This window comes from Anolis carolinensis, chromosome 4 (assembly GCF_035594765.1).
Source record: "Anolis carolinensis isolate JA03-04 chromosome 4, rAnoCar3.1.pri, whole genome shotgun sequence".
In the NCBI taxonomy this organism is placed as follows: Eukaryota; Metazoa; Chordata; class Lepidosauria; order Squamata; family Dactyloidae; genus Anolis; species Anolis carolinensis.
Window position 1 is genome coordinate 149,247,883 of NC_085844.1, and position 22,296 is coordinate 149,270,178.

The 22,296-nt window shown below is 38.3% G+C and overlaps 1 protein-coding gene across 5 annotated transcripts in view; it reads right to left on the minus strand.

Annotated features, from left to right (window-relative positions):
• dpyd (dihydropyrimidine dehydrogenase) overlaps positions 1 to 22,296 on the minus strand; it is a 668,284-nt gene that overhangs the window by 350,498 nt on the left and 295,490 nt on the right. For 4 of the 5 annotated variants that reach the window (XM_062977979.1, XM_008109224.3, XM_003220086.4 and 1 more), the window contains 2 exons: positions 7,623 to 7,730; positions 2,919 to 3,088 (listed from right to left, as the gene is read on the minus strand). In XM_062977979.1, the coding sequence (XP_062834049.1) occupies positions 2,919 to 3,088; positions 7,623 to 7,730 (278 nt within the window). The remainder of the gene's footprint in view (positions 1 to 2,918; positions 3,089 to 7,622; positions 7,731 to 22,296) is intronic. The other variant, XM_062977981.1, reaches the window with a different exon arrangement.

A 22,296-nucleotide genomic window follows, 5' to 3' on the forward strand; every position in this document is an offset into this window, starting at 1 on the left:
GCCTCTACGCTTAGTACGAAGGTAGCGCAATGTAAAGCACATTGTAGAAGTCCAACCTTGAGGTTACCAGTGCGTGCACTATAATCCCCGGGTTCTCCAAATCTAGGAAGGAGTACAGCTGGCATATCAGCCAGAGTGGGTAGTAAGTACTCATAACTGTTGCATCTACCTGGTCTGACATTGTTGGTGTTGAGACGGAAATCATCTACTAAGACAACCATAGGAGTCTCATCTCCGTATCCTGCTCTGAAGCCAGTTTGACTTACAAACAACTCATGGTTAAGAATGGGGTGACAACAGGAAGTGAGAAAAATCTACCACTGGGAAGGGAAATTCATTCCTGAAAGATTTATTATCACCAATCCTTGTTTCCACAACAAGCCAAATGTTTCAAACTTCAATTACCATAGGAATAGGAGTGAGGTGAAATCATCTGAATAGGGGCACAGATAGCAAAACAATCACCACAGGGATGTGAACCTTTCCCTAAGCTATCCAAAGCTTATATGTGTGTGTGTGTGTGTGTGCGCGCACGCGCGTGCGGGTGTGTGTATGGATGGAATTACACTATAAAATAACTTGTTCTGACTTACAAACAAATTCAACTTAAGAACAAACTTATGGAACCTATCTTGTTTGTAACTTGGGGACTGCCTGTATCAATTTTAGCTGGAACATAGTCAGGGTGCCGTTGATGTAAATTATACAATAATTCATGAGACATAACCTATAATTACAACAAAGCAAGCCCACCACCATCCATAAATTAAAGCTTTCATAATAAAATACATATACATTTGGGTACATTTATTTTCAATTCAAGAATTATGTCATAAAATTCAAATGACTATGCATTACTTCAAGAAACACAGATCATACTGGATCCCTTTGAAGTGTGGGTTGAATAAAAAAGCATTTCGAGTAGAATGACACATACATTGCTACTGGGTAGTTAATCCATAGCTAGGGGAAAACTAAAATAAAAGGTCAGACTACATATAATCACAGCTCTTATTAATCTAATTTCTAAATGCAGCTACAGTGTATTTCCAAATGATAACTCAAACAAACAACAAACAAAGCAACACAGTGAAAGGTGTTTGAATCCCTGGGAGAGCCTATGCATCCTGTTAAGAAAGCCCATAGTCCAATCTGTGAGATGATGATGATATAGCTAAAAGATCTCAAATATGAGAACTGGGATCTTGGCCAAGGCCATGAAAGTTATCCCATATTCAGTTTCACTAGCCTAAGTCAAAATAAAGGTAAAGTCGCATATTTTCAAGACCACCTAAACAACTTGTAGCAATGTTTCATTTCAAGTGTCCAGTATAGAATTATGAGCAATGACAAGGTTAAACCAATTAAGGGTAAAACAGTTTTATTATTTTCCAATGTCTTCCTGAGGGAAAATATTTTCACTGCTGTATAATTTTAAGCTGCATGAAAGTTTTCTGGCAACAGAAAACTCTCCCCATCAATGACAAGAACACAGTGTGAATTAAATAAAAATGCCAGACACTCATTAGTTTTAGTGTTTCAGGGCCAATTCCAAAATAGATTAAATTAAGTGTTTCCCATGGCTGAAAGAATGCAAAGAACCCATCATGCTAAAAGTGCTATCAGTCCTATTGTGCACGCAATACGCAAAGAAAAACCAAGAAGGACCATGAGGAGTGACACTGCACTAAAGAAAGCAACTAAAGGTGTTTTGCATTAGGGTCCTTCCTCTGATGTAATGCAACATATTAGGACAAAACTACACATTACCTACAGCTGAAGGTAGCCTTCCTCTGATTCTTATTCACTAGGGGTTTTTTTTAAAGAGAAGTGGTCATGGAAGGGTGAATTGAAACTTTTTTTTATTTCCCAAAGCTTTTGGGATTTTAGTTTGATGTTACTTAGTTTTATATTTACCATATTTATTCAATTATAAGATGGTATAGATTATAAGATGAACCTTAATTTCAGTACCACAACCATCAACAAAAATACATAAAATACATTTGTGGTTCTAAAATGTACTCCATTTTTAGAGATGTTTAAATAATAATAATAATGATGATGATGATGATGATGATGATGATGATGATGATGATGATGATGCAATACCTTTTCTGAAGTTCTCTTTGAAGTCCATATGTACTCCTACATTTTTAAAATGTCAGGTGCAAATTCATCAGCCAAAAGACAAAAGAAAAACGCACCAATGGTATTGGAGAAGATTAATTCACTTGTCACTTCCCATCAAAACTCATCAGATTCACACAAACTAAGGTTGAAACAATCTAACACAAAATTATCACTGTGGAGGTGGAAAAAAAGTTCCTTTCCACCAGTATGATTTTAGGCTCAGAAAACACGGTCTTTCACACACAGTCACCTTATCTGGTATCTGAAACTCTTTCCTCAGTTATTGAAAGGCCATGTGTTAGGAAAGGAGGTTCTACCAGACAGACCACTTAGATACTTTACAACTGCTATTTTCAGCAAATATCTTATGTATCTCAGGCCCCTTCTACATTGCCATGTAATCCAGTATCTGATCCCAGATTATTTGCTTTGAACTGGATTATATGGCAGTGTAGATCTAGCCTCTGTAACAGAGTGCATGCCTACAGTTCCTGGCCAAGTGTCTCTCCTTTTTAGAAGGAGTATTGTGGTGGGAGATGCAAGCTCCAAGTGAAACAAGTGGTCTGGGGGATAAAGTTTAAGTTGCTACTTCTTCCACTCAGCCACCTACCCCAAATTGCAAACTCTCAAGGCTACTCTTTGTTTTGTTACTCGGATTCAAGGCTTGCCACACATGGCTGTGTGCAATGTGTAGTTTGACCCTGAGCAATAGCCATAAATCAGTATTTCACACTTGAAAGTATTTATGATTGGTACCTCCAGTGTTTCAGTTACTTGAAATTTACCTCTTCAGGGACAGCTCGTATATTAGTAAATCCCTTTCGGAAGACCACAAAAACTCGGCGAGCACCACATCGCAAAGCTGACGTTGCACAGTCGAAAGCAGTGTCACCTGCTCCAAGAACAATCACTGTTCCCTGTATCGATGGCAGTGGAGAGCGACAGGCACACATTCCTGAATGATAAAAAAACCCCAATTTTCAAGGAGAAGGGGAAAAAAACTATTTCTGCATGACAGCTCAAACGACACTTGTACTCGAAGCAGTGTAAAATTGCATCTTGCAGTTTCCGAGCATGGAGAGTCACTATCAAATTATTCTGCTTCATTGAAAGACAGTTTTATCCCCACTTTTAAGATATGCTCATACATGTAATTTCATAGTCAGTACCTTTAGCAGCATTGCCTTCATGTCTTGGAAGGAAATAAAGTACAATGCACCGAGAGAGAGAGAAATTGTAGGGCCTTGTCAGATTGAGTGCAACTACTTTAAGTTCCTAGCATTCAAAAAATTAAACCTTTGACTCCTTTTTGTACACTTAAATATTTTTTGAGAAAGAGAAGGACAGGTGAGAAAAGCCATGTTTCTTGAAAATCTGTGTACCACTGTATATTTATAATCTAATTCCTATTTGGAACTTGGTTTTAAAATGTCTTCACATCTCTCTCTCATTTATCCAATCAACTTTTATTTAATTAGTTTATTCATATCCTGCCATTTTCCCAAGAAAGACAACTACACTCAGATCCAAGACACACAGCAGAAGCGGTGTCTAGGACTAAGACTGTAACTACTCCCATCCCACATCAGTGCCACATACACAAATCATGGATCTCTGTGCTGTCTGAGGTAGTACAAGATCCTCTCCTTATTCCATTTGCAAATGCTCATGGACCAGCGGTTGAATCTTAGTGATAGATATAATAATGTTTAGGGGCTGGGGCAGTCCATGTGGCATAAACCACCATAACTTCCAGCAGTTCCCCCGCCACTTTCTACCATTTGACACCTGCTGTGTAAGGAAGTTGTATCCTTCTATTTAATGGTAGAGATGGTAAAGGTGTGAGAGTTGAGAAAAAAACCCCTATCTGTTCAGAAAGAGGCTCTTCCTCAATTGAGTCCAATTCTGTCATGCCTGAGACTTGGATGTGGTGTCATTATGTGCTCAGAAACATGGTTTCTGCCACAGGCCACTAGGCATTGGTGGTGCAAAAACTATTTATGTGTCTCAGTGACAGACTGCATGGACAAGTGAATCCTGGTCCAATTCCAGCTATCTCTAGTTAAATAAGCTTAAATATCAGAACCGAAAAACACAGATGGTTACAGAAGACACTAGTGAGTTTCTGGAGCATTGCTTCCATTCAGTGCTATCTAAAGGTCTGTTGTTGTGTTATGGTACATGGCAAGTTATGTTCAGAGAGAGTGTGTCTTTATCTTTCTTGATGATAAGAGATGTGGTTTGACTGAAGGTGCTTCCAGACAGCACCAAATTGTGGGTTTAATAGGTAGGATTAAAAAAAAAAGGACTTGAGAGTAGGTCCACACAAAGACCTTTTGCTCCTGGGATTTGTGCCTGTGATGTCCGGACTTGCTGCTTTGTTTTGGGATTTAGAAGCCTGTAAGATGGGCACCGCAAGACTTCCACTAGAAATTTTGGTGGCTTTAATTTTTTTTAATGCGCTGATGCAAATATGCACATGATTTGTATGAGCTTTGTTCCTGGGTTATAAATGTCTGTTCCTCATTTGTTCTATCATAAAAACCTGGTGAAAGTTGATTAAAGGGCAAAAATTTTGCTGTGGCAAGTGGGACATCGACATCCACCCATTTATCAAAGGTTTGACACACAAAGTTTTTGCCCTGTAATCAACTTTCCTCATGTTTTTACAATAGAAGCAATGAGGAACCGACATTTATAACCTGGGAACAAACCAACATAAAAAAACTCATACTTTCTCACTGCAAGAACCTGCACTTTTTTATCTCACGATTTTTCAGCTTTGTAGGGATTTCTCCCACATTTTCAACTGAGGTCGTCTAGTCACCCTCCATTTTGAATCGGGAGCTCCTGTGATAAAGGTACTGTGTGAAGGTACTGAGGTTACCAAGTGGCTTTCCATGGCTGACTGGGGATCCATACTCTGGCCACCAGAGTCATAGGCATAATTACACCACTGGCTCTTGGAATCTCTCTTAAAAATAAGAACCTGCAAAGCGCCAGATACTTGTAATGAAACGTCCTAGTTAACAAATGTACCTTACACGACTGTCATTTAGTGAGGGGCATTTTCATTTTATTGTTACTAGGATGGATGTGACCTCATTAAATGGTGAAATATCATGAGTCCAGGTGCTTCAACTTTGTGCTTTGCTTTGGACATGGGTTGACAAAAGACAGCTGACAAGAAAACATGTTTTGTTCTATTGGCGAGACATTGCTGAATTCAAATGCAAGTTTTCTTTTTTTTTAAAAAAAATTAGCTAAAATTATTTAACTACTTTTGAGAACTGGAAAAGCAAGGAGTGGTTTTTTTTTAAATGTATTACAACAAAAGATGCACTAGATTTTTAAAAACACAACTGTATGTAAATTACTTCAAGATAATAATAAATAAATTACTTTAAAAATATAACTATCTAAGCTGTAATAGTGTAGTGTTGAGTAAATAGTTCAAAGAGTAAGCTTCAGTACACCCATGTAATGGCAGTGGTTGCTGATTGGGAGATGATTGTTGGATCAGAAAGAATGGTTGTGATTCTGGGTATGAAAGAGACTCCCACAATTAGACCAACGATCAAGAATTCCATTGATAAAGAGGCTCACACTAGCAAACCTCACCGATAGTACAGAATGCAAATCAGGGTCATGTATACAGAACCACGGACAATGATTTGTAGGCATTACATTGAAATATATGGGTGTGACTCCATTATAGGCACATGAATATGTTAGTATCATAATCACTTGAGTAGTTCTGAGGCCACTTTGTTCTCAGCATAGTGAAAAAGAAATGTTTCCATATTAATTTTGCACTTTCCCCATTTTTAAAAAAATTCTAAAATGAGAAATATGATAGTTGACTTGATACAACACCAACAAATGAGTATCCAGTATCAAGAAAAACCAAACAAATGTTCAAAAAGTACATAATCCATACAATGTGATGCAGTTTAACAACAGGTAGAATATAACTAACCATGGATTAAACAAATCACTGTAATTTTTAAAATGATACTATAAATAGCATAAACCTATAATCTGTAGGGTTTGTCATCGTTTCACACAGAAGTGTATGCTTTTCAACCATATCATCAATGGTCTATAATTCTTAACTTTTTGCTGTGCCAGTCCTGAATTTTCACAGCAAGGGCATAGAACCACAAGTATCAATTCCTTTGAAGAACAAAAAACTTTAAACACAAGTCTGTGAATATTATTTGTTTGGAGAAAAATTACTGTTACACACATGCCTGTATAGTATAAAAGAAATCTTTCCTCAATACAACACAGTATATAGCCAATTATTTCTCCACATAGATACTGCATGGGGTTTATTTTTTTAAGGTTGATCAAAATGTTCATTAATTTTGTTGGAGGTGGGAGGATATATTTCCTAAATCTGGCTACATGTAGAAGGAATCCTTTTTGTTTATCTGAAGCTGTTTATTGCTATAGTTTCCTTGAATAGTTGTTGTTTCAGTGTCCTTCATTCGGGGTGATGTAACTATGTTATATGCAGAACCCCTACTACCTGGGGCCCTTCCACACAGGTCTATATCATAGAATATCAAGGCAGGAAATCCCATAGTATCTGCTATGAACTGGGTTATCTGAGTCCACACTGCCATATATTCAAGTTCAAAGCAGAAAATGTGGGATTTTATTCAGCTGTGTGGAAGGGGCTTTAATCCAATCAGAAATAAAAACACAATGAGACACAGCTTTAGATTTGTGCTGGTTACATTAGGATTGGGGGTAGGGTGTGATCCAAAAAGATTTCTTGACATTAGGGTATCATTTTCCCTACCATGTCCTTCCAGAGCAGAGGATGCAACCTTACAGAAAGAGATGTTTTTCTCCTATGGCTATTTCATAAGAATCACAGTGTAGGAAACAAACAAATGCCCCTTTCGTTCTTCTGCAGTGCAGAATGATCACCATTAATGGTCTGCTACCATCTAAAAGGATTTCAGGTATCCAATGTCATTTAAAGTGGAGCTATCTAGATCATCAAGCATAAAAAGAATATAATGTATCACTGAATATGAAACCATTTTTATAAATCCATGAATGGGAATATGCATATTCTAGAAGGGTTATGGTTTTCTTTTTCCCCTCTGTTGTTCCTGTACATAGTTATAACATCGGTAGGGAAATCTTATGGAATGATCTCTCTTAGGATGTACATTATATGTCTCCCTTCTAGCTTCAGAAGAAACGAAAATATCCTTTTTTGAATAGGTTATTTCAAAGTATGCTTTACCTATCAACTTTTGTAATGTGGCAGATGTTGATTCTAAATATTCATTCTTCTAGTTTTTGAAAAAATTATATCATATTGCTTATGTTTTTTTAAAATGACATCATTGTTCTAGTGTACTGTTTTGTATGATACTTTATGAACATGATCATTTAGGATACAAATACTTCACATATCTTTTTTTTAAAGATAAATTCAAATTAATACAAAGGAAGCAGGGGACTACCTGGTTTGCTTGCCATAGCCACCATGGGCAGGAAATCTTTAGATGTGTAAAATCCTTCATCCATTCCCAGACCTTGAAATACAGGTTCTCTCTTTGGTTCTGGAAGACCTAACAAAAAAAAATTGAAATGGTGAGTGAGTTTTCTGTGGATATCAAGTATAGTAAGCAAACCAGAAAGGAAGATACCTTAATCCTGTCGCATTTGAATTTACTTATTATTTTTAGAGCAGAAGAATCTATAACATTTTGGAGTTTTTATGCGTTTAGCAAGCAAGTAGAACAGCAAAGTATCAATGTATTTTGATAGAGTTTTGGCAATTTTCATATGTAAGAATAAATATATGTATAGTACTTCAGAGTGTTCAAAGTATGCCATGTATATTCCTAACAATCCTGTAAAGGAAATTTGTTGCTATTGTTGTTATCTGAGCAGACTAATGGTTGAAGAAGATGATGAACTACGAATGAGAAAAACAATGACTTTATACCAGATGGAAGATTTCAGCTGAGAAATTCTGTATGCATAGATTGTCAAAAAAGTAAATTATTTTGGAATTTATATGCTTTTCATAAGTGATTTGCAAAAGGACCTCTTCTTCTGATCACGCACATTTCAGCACAAATATAACCTTACAAAATTGGGCCCATCTTTAGTTGTTAACGGTTTTGTGGGTATTTAAAAATATCTACAAGGTGAGATTTTAAGTGAGATAGAAAAAGAGCTGGCAGTAGGAAATCTATCTGTTAATTATTCTGGCAGTTTCTTCTTCTTTTTGTGATAAATACTGGAGAATTGCTATCATTTCACCCACAGGTGGTCAACTGTTATTTACCAATCCCCATGTCCACACAATAGTCTTTTTGTAAAATAAAAGCCTCTTCTATCACTTTACTACATAGAGATGTACACCAAGGACCATTTTAATTGAACCAGAGTTCTTATCTGGTAGAGTTAAGACAAGAAATGTTTCGCAATAATGAAGGAACCTGGAAGATATTTGGATCTCAAGCCAGCTGGGTACACATTCTTGGATGCCTGCCACATTTATTGCCAAAAGCAATCCATTCAATCACACTAGCAAGGCAGAAGATGTAAACTCCAGCAAACTAGAAAAACAAATATTTGTCAAAATAACTTGGCTGGCCTTGAACATGGGGAACAGAGAAGGAAAAAATAAAGTTTATTCCATTTTTGATTTCATGTTTGATTAGGATTCTTTGTCCAATCATGCCTTAAGGCCCTTCTACACAACCCTTAAACTTGGGACTAAAAAAAGGTGTCCAGATGACGTTTCAGGCTAATCCGTTTCAACCTGGATTAAAAATAATTTATTTGGTTTGATCCAGATTTTAAAAACACTTATAAAGATCTGAACATTAAGTTAAGGTTCAGATTTTTTTAAAGGAGAGGGACCTGAAGTCAGTAAACAAAGCCATCCAACTCCCAAAAGTCCAGAGGAGCGGGATGGTGTCCAGTCCCCGCTCAGCCCCCTATTCCCTCCATGCAGACCCCTCTGGAGAGCTTTGTAGTCTTAGAATAATACTTGGGGGGGGGGGGTGTGTGGAGAAAATTCCTTCCTCCTCACCTCCTGAAGCATACTTCTGACGTAACTACAGAGCTCTCCAGAGGGGCCTGCATATCTGGCAGGCCCCTCAGATAAGTTTTGGGGAGGGAATAAGTATAGTAAAAGGAGGTGAGCATGATTTATTTTGGAAACTTCAGGAGCAAATGCTTTGAATTTCTAATATTTGGTACTAATCAGCAGTGATCAAATATTTTCACCAAAATTGTCCATGACAACAGGCATAAGGGTGCCTACTGTCTATCCATGTCATCACACCAGGGCTTTAAAGCATGTAGTCCCGCATTTCTGTCACCTGTAGAATTCTGGAAAATGTTTAGGGTGGGGCTTTTTGAATTCTCAGCTACAGAAGTGCTCGCTTTCCTAAACTATATTTCCCAGAATTCTGCATGTGGCAGATATGTGAGGTTGACTGCTTTAAATCTCTGGTGTGACACAACATAGTAAAGTGTAGGCATAGCTCCACTTATGAAACATTGTGCAACTTGGGTTTCAAATCACAAGAAACCCATTTTATGTACAGTGCAACTTTTCATTATAGGCAAGTTGGTAGAGATGTTCTTCTTTCTTGCTTTCTGGAGGATTGTTCCTGTGTTAACATGGTGAATAAGCTATTGGCCATGCTCCTCTTCCAATCTTCAATCTCCTTGTGAATTGTTTTGTACCCTTTAATACACATCATTTTTTAAAAAACCCACAGGAGATTCCAAAAAATACAAGAGATGCACTCTCATTCTACTCAGCATTAATCTGAGGAGAGGGATAAGCTACACTCCATGTCCTCAGATCAGCTGCTTATTTTCCAGGAAAGAGGAAATTGTAGTAATTCAGTCTTATTTCTAGGAAAATGTGGTTTCTCAGCATCATCAGTATGTGTGTGCTTGTAGAAAGCAGAGGTGGATCCGACTAAAGACTTGTTAACACAGGGTATTAGTAAGCCCTGGAGGAAAGCAATTCTAGAGGGGGAAAGACTTATTAATAAATTAAGAAGAAAATAAAAAGGATGGTTTTTAAATGGCAAAGCCATTAAGCAGTTCTTTTAAATCAGTTTTTAACAAGGAAAAATAAGCAGATGTAACTGTGTACAATTAAGAAAGTAATGGACCAGATCCTGAGTTGCAGTTAAGGGTTCTTCAGCACAGCTTCTGGGAGGAGCTGTAGAGGTGTCTTGTACTTTATCACACAGCTGGTTGGTAAATGAAGATTTTTTTTTACCTTCTCCTAATTTCCAAACATTACTGTCAACTGAGAACTAGCCTCTCAAATTGCTAAACCTTTCACTGACACTCATGCAATGAGTGACATTAGCATTATTGCTCAGTTTTGGACATAAAACACTTGAAGTCATGTTTGTTTCAAAGGAAGTGGACCCCCTTTACACTGCCAGATAATCCAGGTTATCAAAGCAGAAAATCCACATTATCTGATTTGAACTGGATTATTTTAGGGCCCATCCAGAAATGCCCCAAAATGCAGGGCCTGTCGGACTTTTACCAGAGGTGTCCAAATTAGCAAATTTATTCAGGAAAAAGCAGGCAAACCTTGTTTTGTCCTGAATTAATTAAATACCCCCATTAGATCCAGACCTTCATGAAAGGCCTGGGTACAATGGGATTTTTGGGCCTGTGGGGACTGACTCCCAGGTAGTCCTGGGACTACCCAGGGATCAGTCCCCACAGGCCTCTTGTTTGTTTGATTTTTTGGGTGGGGGGCTCCATGAGTCTGGAGAAGTGAGAGGGCACCCCCTAAAGTCCCCCCAAGCCTTTAAAATTAAGAAAAAATTATTTATTTTTAAAAATATTTTGTTAGGGGTTTTAATTACAAACAAGCAACTGGGGAGGGTATATGAAACATTGGGAAAGGTAGGAGGAGGTTCTGGGGAGGAGGGGTGAGGGGTAGGGGAAGGGTGTCCAGCTTTTAAGGAAAAAATCCCAGTCAGTCTGAACAAGGGAGGGGGGAAGTGGGCAACCAGGATGGTGAAGTAGTTGGGGGGGGGGGAGGGTAGATAGGGGTGGGCAATAGGGAGGGATAAGGTTGACTTCCAGGTTATAATCTTCTTTCTTCTTGTTCCTCGTCGATTCTTCCTTTACAGTGTTCCCTCACTTATTGCTGGGGTTAGGTTCCAGGGAGAAGGGAGTAAGCTTGTTTTCCGCCACACTGGAAACTAGGACACGGAACAATGGCTTCAAACTACAGGAAAGGAGATTCCACCTGAACATTAGGAAGAACTTCCTCACTGTGAGAGCTGTTCGGCAGTCGAACTCTCTGCCCCGGAGTGTGGTGGATGCTCCTTCTTTGGAGGCTTTTAAGCAGAGGCTGGATGGCCATCTGTCAGGGGTGCTTTGAGTGTGATTTTCCTGCTTCTTGCAGGGGGTTGGACTGGATGGCCCACGAGGTCTCTTCCAACTCTATGATTCTATTATTCTAACCCTAGTCGATATTAAGGGCCTGTTCTACATCAAACTTCTATTTTGAAACAGCACTTAATTAATGTTATTGTTATGGAGAGAAAAAGAGAATAGCAAAGAAATATTTAAATAAAAGATGAAAATTGCACAATAATAGAAAATGGATGATCTTGCAGAAAGGGTTAAGTGTTAAACGTGAAGAGAGGCGGGTTACTAAGCATTTATCCGAAAATATAGCCAATGCCATTGAACCATAGCCAGATTGCTAGTAGCAATAGGAGACATCTTTCCTGACCTCTCTCTCTCCAACACACTCACAGAGTGATGTTGGCTTTCATTTTAATTTTTAAAAGGTTGAGAAATGAATGGATAGACATATATATGCATTAGTGATTACAATAAATAGTGTATGCCAAGTTAGACAAGCCAGTTGAAGCCTGTGGATGGAAACAAGCCTGACAGCTAGCCAACATTCCATTTTCTGGTTTGTGTCTATCCTGATAATTACAAATCCAGGAAGGAGCCAGATTATTGCCATTATATATGAGAGCACATGTATACATATCTATAGAACCTGTTAACTTTTACATTTGTCAACATTGAATCAATAATAAAACAAGTACAATGTTAAACACTACATTTAAAAACAACTCGAGCATTTCAACAATGGTTAAATTGCGGGATGTGAATAAGTAAATGTGTGAGAAAACAAATACTTGAAAATATGATTGCTGAAATGCCACCTCAATTTAGATCCCCAAAACAAGATGAGTAGTGTGCCTGTGGTGGCCCATCTCTGTAAGACCACAGAGATATTCACCAAGCTGCAGCTGAACAGAAATGATGAAGGAAGATATGAACGAGTAATGGTGCCTCCTCTTTTCATGAAGGTATAGACTAGGCATGGGCAAACTTCAGTCCTCCAGGTGTTTTAGACTCCAACTCCCACAATCCCTAACAGTCAGTAAGATAGCTGGGATTTCTGGGAGTTGAAGTCCAAACACTCGGGGGGCTGAAGTTTGCCCACACTTTGTTTAGACACCTTAATATCCTAACAATAAATGCCATTAATCATAATTCATCTACATCTATGTGAATGCCAATCCTCACAAAATGGGTTCTTGACATTTCGGGACCTCATCAGATGGAGTTCCATAAGCCCAGGACACCAGGGGAATCTGTAGGGCAGCGATGTGATATATGGGGCAGAGGGAAAACTATCAGGCAGCACCCTGCATTGCCCCCTTATCATCCCACACCATTTCCCGTCTGCTCCCGGCTTCGTGCCATGCTGTCCCTGGCTAGGTCAATGAGAACGTGAGTAGTCATCCTTGTTCTCAGGGCAGTCACCTGTGTCCCAATAAGACACAGCTGGGATGGAGTCCTGGCAGAAGTACCCCTGTGTGATTTTATGGGCTCTGGTGGGCTCCCTCCTGGCTGCATCTCAGCAGCATCCAAGGATGGGGAAAAAACACTGTCCAATAAGGTCCTTAGTTACATATTCAGACCCCCTACACACACTTTAAGAGCAAGCAGCTGTATTAAGAAAAGAAGGTTTGTTCAATTGCTAGTCAGCCTGCCACCAGCAAACAAGGCAGTAGAAGATTTGTGACAGAATACCTGTTTTTGGCTGGTGAATTGGGCCTGGAAATATCATACTGTTTTTTCTTTGCACCCCAATCAGAAGCTGAATAGATTTCCTTCATTTGAGGCAGGTCCTGACTGTTAAGATTGGGGGCATTTATGGTTGTGACCATATATTGTTACTTAATGCATGGCAGTTACAGATCTGTAACTCTAGTTACAAATGTGCTGGGGCAATAAAGAATGTCACCAAATATCTTTATGGTCTTGAAATTGAAAGCTATATTAGAGGTGACTTTCTCTAAGCCCACTATGAATTTTAATATTTAAAATGCTTTTGAATGAGACTTGACATGTAAAAAGATATTGGTAACTTTCTTAAACAAAAATGTAGTCATGAGGCATATTGGAGAGTGAGAGATCAAAACCTGAAAGAGAGCCAGTAGTCATGCTAGAAAGACTTCATTTAGTAATGAACAATTCAAACAATAATATTGATATTATCACCCCACAGATACCAAGGACAGAAACATTATGAAGTAAAACAACCAATAGATGGGAAGAACATAAGAGAACAACCACACAGAAAGACACAATCTGTATTTTTAAAAATTACCATTGAGAGAAATAACGTCTAAGGAGGGGAAATGCTATCTGAATAGATACATCATTTGGATACACTATCCACACAAGACAATATTTTGAAGAGGTATTGGAAATTGTGTTCTTTATCACTAGCACTCAAATAAATAATCCTGTCTGTTGGAAAAGAAAGAACCATCTCAAACCTAGTTGGTTTCTTGCATTCAAGGGGTGAATCTATATAAGCACAGTGACCACAAACAACTGGAGGCCAGGGTCACTTCCTCTTATGCGCTCATATTTTTGTCATTTTTAGAATAGTGCCTAGGTCACAAGCTAAGTTACACATCATTAGAGCCCAGAAACACAGTATGAAAGGGAACAGAATAATTCAGTCTCCCTTGCAAGTACCAATGTAAGAAATACTTATTTTTATCTTCAGTAAAAGAATCTTTTGAAGTTACACCATTGCATATGAAGTTCTTTCACATAAACAACTATGATTTCCATTTCAGAGATAACAAGAACATTAATCAAACATGCACAAAAACACATACATTACATTCAGATTGCCAGTGTCACATAACGTTCTTGTATGGTCTGATCATTTCAACAAGTCTGTTTAGCAGTGCTGGAGAACTAATGTACGTACAAGAACCTGTTTCATTTTTAACAAAGGGCGTATTGGATTTTTTTAAAAAAAGAAAACATCTTGTTCACTGAAAGGATTGGAAACAATTGAGAAAGAATTTATGGAGAAGACTTAAAAGGTTGGCATTGCTTTAAATTAGAGAAAGGATCATTTTCAATATTAGGTTTCACTACATGTGTTTTAATATACTAGCCTCCTCATCGAGAAGCATGGAAAAAGAGTTACCGAAGGTGGGTCTAGAGAAGGGATGGGAAACCCTCCAGCTGTTTTGCACTTCAACTCCCACAATTCTTAACAGCCTATTGGTTGTTGGGAATTATGGGAGTTGAAGTCCAAACACCTAGTTTGCCCATGCCTGGTCTAGAGAAAGTAGACCAATGCCTTTTAGATTTCACAATATTTCCTGACGTATCAACATACAGAACTACAAAGTGATTTGTTGGATAGAATTTATGACTTATAATACAGTTGATCCTTGGTATCCATTGCAGTTTGGTTCTAACTGATCTTCCCATGGATACCAAAATCCATGGGAGCTCACATTCCATTATAGAGAACAGCATCCCTTATATGAGATGGCAAAATAAAGATATGAGTTTTGGATTTTCTTTTTTTTTTTAAGACAGGGAGGGTATTTTCAAGCTCTGGATGGTTGAATCCATGGATGCAGTTTCAAATGGGACTAAATTATATTGCATTGTTTCATGGATACCAATCTTACAAACAAGTCTGTTTTCAGCCACTCCAAATAAAATGATAATTTAATTTCAAAGGGAACTAAAATACACTGCATTGTGCTATTGCAATAACAATATACTATCAAAACATGTTTTTTTAAATATATCAAATATCCATTACTCACCTTGCCAATATGCTAATCTAATTGTCCCTCCACCACCACATCCCTGCGGGCGAAAGGGACTTTTCTTCCAGAGGGGATGTGCAGTCTTCACAGTACACCACAGACATTTTGCAATTTAAACATAAAATATTTATTCATGCTGGAAGACACAGCCTCATCTTACTCATTCATTAAATATATTTATTTGAGAACAAATCTTTTTGATTGAATACTTTGTAAGGAAAAGCCCTAGGACTAGCAATGTCACCACTCGGCAAGCGATGGAAGCCTGATGTCAGTGACAGATAGCGTGGTCCACTGGATGTGACAGCTCATGCCTGCAGGACGGCCTCTGATGGGAAGTGCATGAAAAAGAATTACAGGTAAAGTTTGCTTTAAGTGCCGAAAAAATTAATATTTATGCCGTTCTTTTGCAAATGGGAATATTTCATAGGGAAGAGTTCTCATTGCCTGTTACTGGAAGAATTTCATGGAAAGGAGCTTACTTCCATGAAACAAAACAAAAACCACTAGCCCCCAGCTATTACAATTCATGTCAATTAGAACAAAATGAAAACGGAGAGAGCAAGTGACATCCATTAAGTAGATATTTGGTGTACAGTTATTAAGATTTGATTTTAGAAGATGAAGCAAGCTGAAGACTTCATAGGGAATAGCAGGTGACCAGTCACTCTCAAGGTCAGGCTGACAGCAATTAGCATACTAGTAAACTGTTTTGGAGCTCTGCATTTTAAAATCCTTTGCAGCTAAGGATGCTTTTCTGTCTTGGCAGTTTGGCAACCTCCCATTGAGAAGTTCAATAGAATCGGACATTTTCTCCCTGCTCCATTTTTAGTGTTGGGGGCGGGGGTGGTGTTTTTGTTTTGTGGGCTTGTTACGTATGTTGATGGAGATAAGTGTTTTAATTACTTCTTTAATGTCTGTGCTTTTGTATTTTTTCCTCACTCCTCTTTATTTCCTGCTGTTGCAATAAATGCCTCATCTTCACAGCAGGTGGCACTTTGATATTTTTTTTTTTGCAGAAGACCAGGCATATTTATTTTGTAATATAATTGTTTCTTGCATAGTTTTATAAAAAGTATTATACTTATTACAGGTGTCCTTACTTTAGGAAAGGAACCCTTTACCCCTCTGCAGTAGCTCCCTAGTGAAATGTAGTTTTACTCCTTCACAGTTCTTTAGTGAAACTTTTAGTGTTACACATAGATACAGATAGATTTGATGGGAAAGGGGAAACTTATTTATTTATAGCATTTATATCCCTAGCCATCACCTCCTTCAGCAGCTCAAAGAGCCATAAAAAGAAGACACTATTTTCCATCTTACAATAAAAAAGATTAGGGAAAACTGAGTAAATGGCACTCCAGAATTACCATGAGACACTTCTGCAGATTGCGTAAGAGCAAAGCTGCTTGGGTGTCATTTTCTCTTAGTGTGGCAGGTTTCTTTTTCCTGGGGCTTCAGAAAAGCCCTATTTGCAAGAGCTTCAGAAAAGACCCTAAAAAACTATGAAATGACAGAAAACAAAGGAATCTACCTAAAGAAACCAAGAAGAAAATGAATGAAACCAAGGTAAGCAGCACCTCAGTCTTCCAGGATTTATCCCTAGTGCTTGAAAGGTTAATGGAAAAGGTAGAAATGTTCAAATGACAGGGTAGGGTGTGAAACAGCATAGACAATCCTGGATCCCCATTAGTATAGGAGGTCCACAGTCAGCAGTGACTGCCCAAGTGAAGAAGAAAGGGTGCAAATACTAACCACCTTCAAATGAAGGGAACAGTGTTTTCCTATTCCTTACCATGCCTTTCCATCTTCAAGGATGGTAGCCATTCCAAGTCCTTCCCCTACTTCCATCTGGCTTCTCTTCTGTCATTGGGAGTCAGGTAATACCTCACTTCTGAAAACAGAGTCTTCCTTCTGTTTCCCTGTGCTACTACAATGGAGTCTAACAAGCAACACCTGGAAGTGGCCTTGGGTCATGTGATGGCCTCTGTGGGACTGTGTTTCAGCAGCACAGAGAAACGGAGAGAAGATAGAGAGAAGACTGTGTGGGATGAAGTCCTAAATCAACTTTAGCATTCTTTTTGACGTAGCATGATGAGCTAACTATGCTGCATGAATGCATTTGGTCATCAAACTAAAACTTTGTTCAGAGAGATGCAGGTAATTCTAGGTCATTTTAACTTTGTACAGCAGTTGATACCTCCAGGAATGACTTAAGGATCTGTATCCACTTGGCTGAAGCTACGATGGATGTTCAGAACCTATATCACCATGTTTAATTTATTAGAGGAGGGAAGAAGGATTTAGGGGTCTGGCTGGAATTCTTGGAGAACTATAATGGTATAATCCTTTGGTAAAATATACATTGGAGCTGGCAACAACCTTTCTCAGCAATACAGATTTATTAGGCTGTGTAGCTAGACATTCTAGGGGCTACATTAAATTGCCTGCCTCAAAGAACAAGGTATTGGTCATGAACCATGTCACTGCTCTTGGTAGCAATTTAATTTAGAAATGCAAGGACTTTGAGGATCCATGCATTTTTGAGATATGAAAGGCAGTAGAGGGACAACGAAAGGAATCCCCTCTACAGCAGGACAGAAGGCATCTTGTCACCTTTAGTCTGCTTTGCAAGATTGTACAACTTTCCCACGTTGCATGTCAAAGTTTCAGGAAAAAAAATATTTATTGTGGCCCACACAATCACTTTCTTTGGCTCTTGAGGTTAGCAATATTTGTGTTCATTTTAAAAGTTGACAAATGTAGACAGAACTTAAGGACCCATGGTTTCTTTTTGCATGGATGTATGACTATGGACCCAAGAGTGATCTCAAGGGCTTTAACAGAGATAGCATAGTCAGCCAAGGGAGAAAAGACTCTGGTTTGAGGGAGTTGTGAATCAATAGAATGTTTAAGTGTTATTTGTTGTCTTCTGTATCTTAATAAACTTCCACTTTTTTGTTTTACAACTGTCTCTGGCTGTCTCTATCAAGTCTGATACAGTCATTCTATGCTTATCACAAAGTCTATGAGTCGAAGCAACACAGTCACAGGTCCACATAGCAGATAACTACGAAACCCAAGTTCCCAATCCAAAAAAATAATTAAATGGGGGAAAGGCAGGTGAGTGACAGGATTCCAAGAACTGGAAAAAAAGGGGGGGGAGACTTATACAGTCAATATTGTTTCATGTACAGGAAATGATGTTTTCTGTATTAAAACTATACATGAATTTTATATAGACTAAATCTTGAATTGCAAATAATCTTTGAGTACTGGGTGGCTTTTGAAGATTTTCTCACAGCAGAAAACAGAACTGCTGAAATTATTTATCATCTCCAAGTATAAACTTTGTAAAGAGTTCCATCCCTAGGTTTCCCGTGTCTTCCAACTTCCCCTTAGGCTCACTTGAAAATCTGTTTTAGAAGTTCAGTGGGTCCTTCAAAACTAAGCAAGAGATGACACTGATGCTGAAGAGGGAAAAGACAAGAAGTACTTCCTTCTTTCTTTCTGTGGGGTGTCTTTGCTTGATCAGAATGTTCTATGGAAAAGGATGAATTCTTGCAATTAATTGCAAGGGAAGTCAAGATTTTATGCAGATGTTGCATTTTCAGTTATATTCTCAATTGCAGTAACAAACTAGTTTCCCAAAAAACTTATTAATAGCAGCAACAACAAAAACAAACAACTCTCAGCATTAGTTTTAAAAATTTGTCTGCACCACTAAAAACCAGTATCAATTTAATAATTTGGTTAATTAGTAAAGTCAGACACTTAATCAACTTAGTATTATTTAGTCAGTTGAATACCTATTAAATTCTTTGCAACAAATAGCAACCTCTGTCTTAGGCTCCATCTACACTGGCATATAACACAGTTTGAAACTGCATTATATGGTCAATGTGGACTCATAACGCAATTTAACCTGCACTGAACTGCATTATACGAGTCTTCACTGCCCATATAATGTAGTTTTGAACTACATTATATGGCAATGTAGGTGGGGACTTAGATCTATGAACATGAGCAGCTGAATTCCAGATTCTTTCCTCTGAATTTTCCTGAAAATATCAAACACTGGATATTGTTCTTCAACATGGCACTTGAAATGCGGAATTGTTCATAGAGAAAAAAAGTTTCAGGAGACCTGCCTCCCAAATAATAACCATTCAAAGTCTCAGAGACATGATGGCAGAAGAATTACAAGTCATGAGACCTGAATACTGATGAACTTGTATAGAAGGGAAAGGGTGAAATGAAAATCAGGAAGAAATGAAGTTCACAAGGTCGCGACTCATGCATTCTGTTTCTGCACCTTAGAAATCAGTGTGTTGACTTTTTGTAGTAAATTTGAAGGCATTGAAAAATACTTGTGAGTCGTTCGGGCATGTAGGGATATGATTGTTGGACAAAAGAGCACAGCAGGCCACAGATGCAATGGATTCTTATACCGCGAGTGCTGCACGCAAAGGCCAAATTGCACATTATGATGAGCAGGTAGTTTGATGCAGCAGACATGAGTTCTTTTCAGCCATAAATAGCAATCCATATCTCAGTCCCCCTCTCTCTCTGCATGAGAGAAAGATCAAGACTAGTGCATGGAGAACAGAGTTTGAGCTTTTCCTCTCACAAAATAGTCCCAAGGAAACACACTTGCTTATTCATTCACACTCTCTGTCATACAACAATAGCTGTCTCTCTGTCTATGTTATTGTTTTCTCATTATTAGAATTTTCAAGGAACAAAAGAACATTTCCGTAATGAAGAGATGGCCATGGTCAAGAGTTTGGAGGAGACACAATTCTCCATTTTCAGGACTTCCAAATTCAGAGGGCTATAACAATTTTAGTGGGCTCTTAGCTATTCAAAGGAGAAGGTTGTTGTTTTGGGGGTGAAAAGCTCCCTGAAACAGGATTATATAGCCCTGGAGAAGGATTCTTTCTTTTATTTGTTAACCTATTACATTTGTTACTCCATAAAGCAAGAATGATGTACATGATGTTATGTATCATCACAACAGCCCTGCTAGGTAAATTCAGCTAAGAGACTGTGGCTGCCTTGAAGCCACGAAGTGAATTTTCGGGCCATAGGAAGGCTTTGAAATCGCAGTGTAACATTTTATCCATCAAAATATATTGCCAGCTATTTCCTAGTCACTGCTTCTGTGTCCTAGCAATAAATCTAGCAATAAATCTGCAGGTAAAGTTTTCCTTATTGTTTTGTGGTAATGGCTGCTTGCCATACAATTATTAAAAGCTTAGGAGAACTACATGGGAGAAGCGGTAACTCTATTAATTTGTATTATGCTGGATATATATAAAAAAAAGGATCACATCAAGGGCACTGGTAGCATAGTGTGATAAGAGACTGGGAACAATAAGATAACAGTGTTTTAGACCTTGCTGTGTTTTATACTTTGTCCTGCTTCTCTCTATATAGTTTCTTCTGAATAGGCTATAAACATTTTTCTTGGAAAACCCAAAGCTTAAAATGTTAGCCATGAATTTGCTTGTCTTCAGAGTTCTGGCCATTTTTGACCAATAACTGAAGAAACAGCTGCTGTAAAGAAAAAAAGCGGAGGTGGGGATAAAGTGGAAGATTGCTCCAAACGTCTTTCTCTTTCACTGTCTCTCTTGTCATCATGGCTACAAATCTGAAAAGGTCACAAGAGAAAATGAGTTTAGTGATCTCAGCCTGGGGCCCAAACCAGCCTTTATGGAGCATGTGAAATTTCAGCAAAGGCAATGAAGTAAGACTGCTCTTGCACACCAGGGCTGACTTTCCATTCCTCAGAAACAAGTCACTTCACACAACTGAGATGAAACAGTCAAGGTTCGGTAGCAACCTCGTATGGGCAGAGCAGGGTGCTGTTGACATATCGCTACCAGTTCTTCTTCACTGCTGATGTTTCTGAAAACATTTTGCTATTGTGTTGATCAATGTCTCCAACAATTGCTAGTGGAAAGCATGGAAATCTCCTTCAGATCAGTAAGTTAGGAATTATTTGCTTGACATGCCACACCATCTTAGAGCAGGGGTCCTCAAACTTTTTAAGCAGAGGGCTAGTTCACGGTCCCTCAAACTGTTTGGGAGCTGGACTATAGTTTGGAAAAAAAATGAATGAATTATGCACACTGCACATATCTTATTTGTAGTGCAAAAACTGTGCAAGAACAGTTTAATTTAAAATAAAATTAAAACAACATAAACTTACAAGTATTTCAATAGAAAATGTGGACCTACTTTTGGCTGATGAGATAGCCAAATTATTATTAGGGTTGTTGTGTGCGTTCAAGTTGTTTTAGACTTGGGGTGATTCTAAGTCTAAAGTATAGGGCAGGGGCTGGGTACATAACCTTGGAGGGCTGCATCCAGGCCACAGGCATTAGTTTGGGGACCCCTGTCTTAGAGGAACATCAAGTGATCACCGTTATTCACATTGTTTGGTGATCATTGCCCAAGTAGATTGAGCGCACACAACTCTGTTTCTGAGCTAACAATAGGCCAAAACAATGGAGGCAATCTTTGAACTACTTCAAATATAAGTTACAGGGGACAGAAATAACCTCTGGTCAAGGCTGTTCAATGTTAATTTGAACATAATTCTTCTTGAAATTGTGAGCAAAAAATCTATGCTTTCTGGGGATTAACTGCAGTATCAGGACATCACTCTGATTTAGAATCTGGATTTTTTTTAATAAAATGGAAATATATAGCTGTATAGAGAGAGGACTGTATATTGTTTGATAAACTAAACTTCTAAAAATAAGGTCAATTTCCCATATAGCAAAGTAAGGTAGGAGGGAGGGAGGATCAATGTAAAGTGGAATTGAGAGACAAAGTGGATATTCATTCCAAGTTAGCAATTCCTAATGAAATTATAAATGGTCAGGTCGCTTGCATTATATGGTTCTGCTATCCCTCACTGGCTACAGTCAATAAGATCAAATAGAACTTTACCAAATTACATCACCAGATGGTCTGTCAGTAAGCATACAAT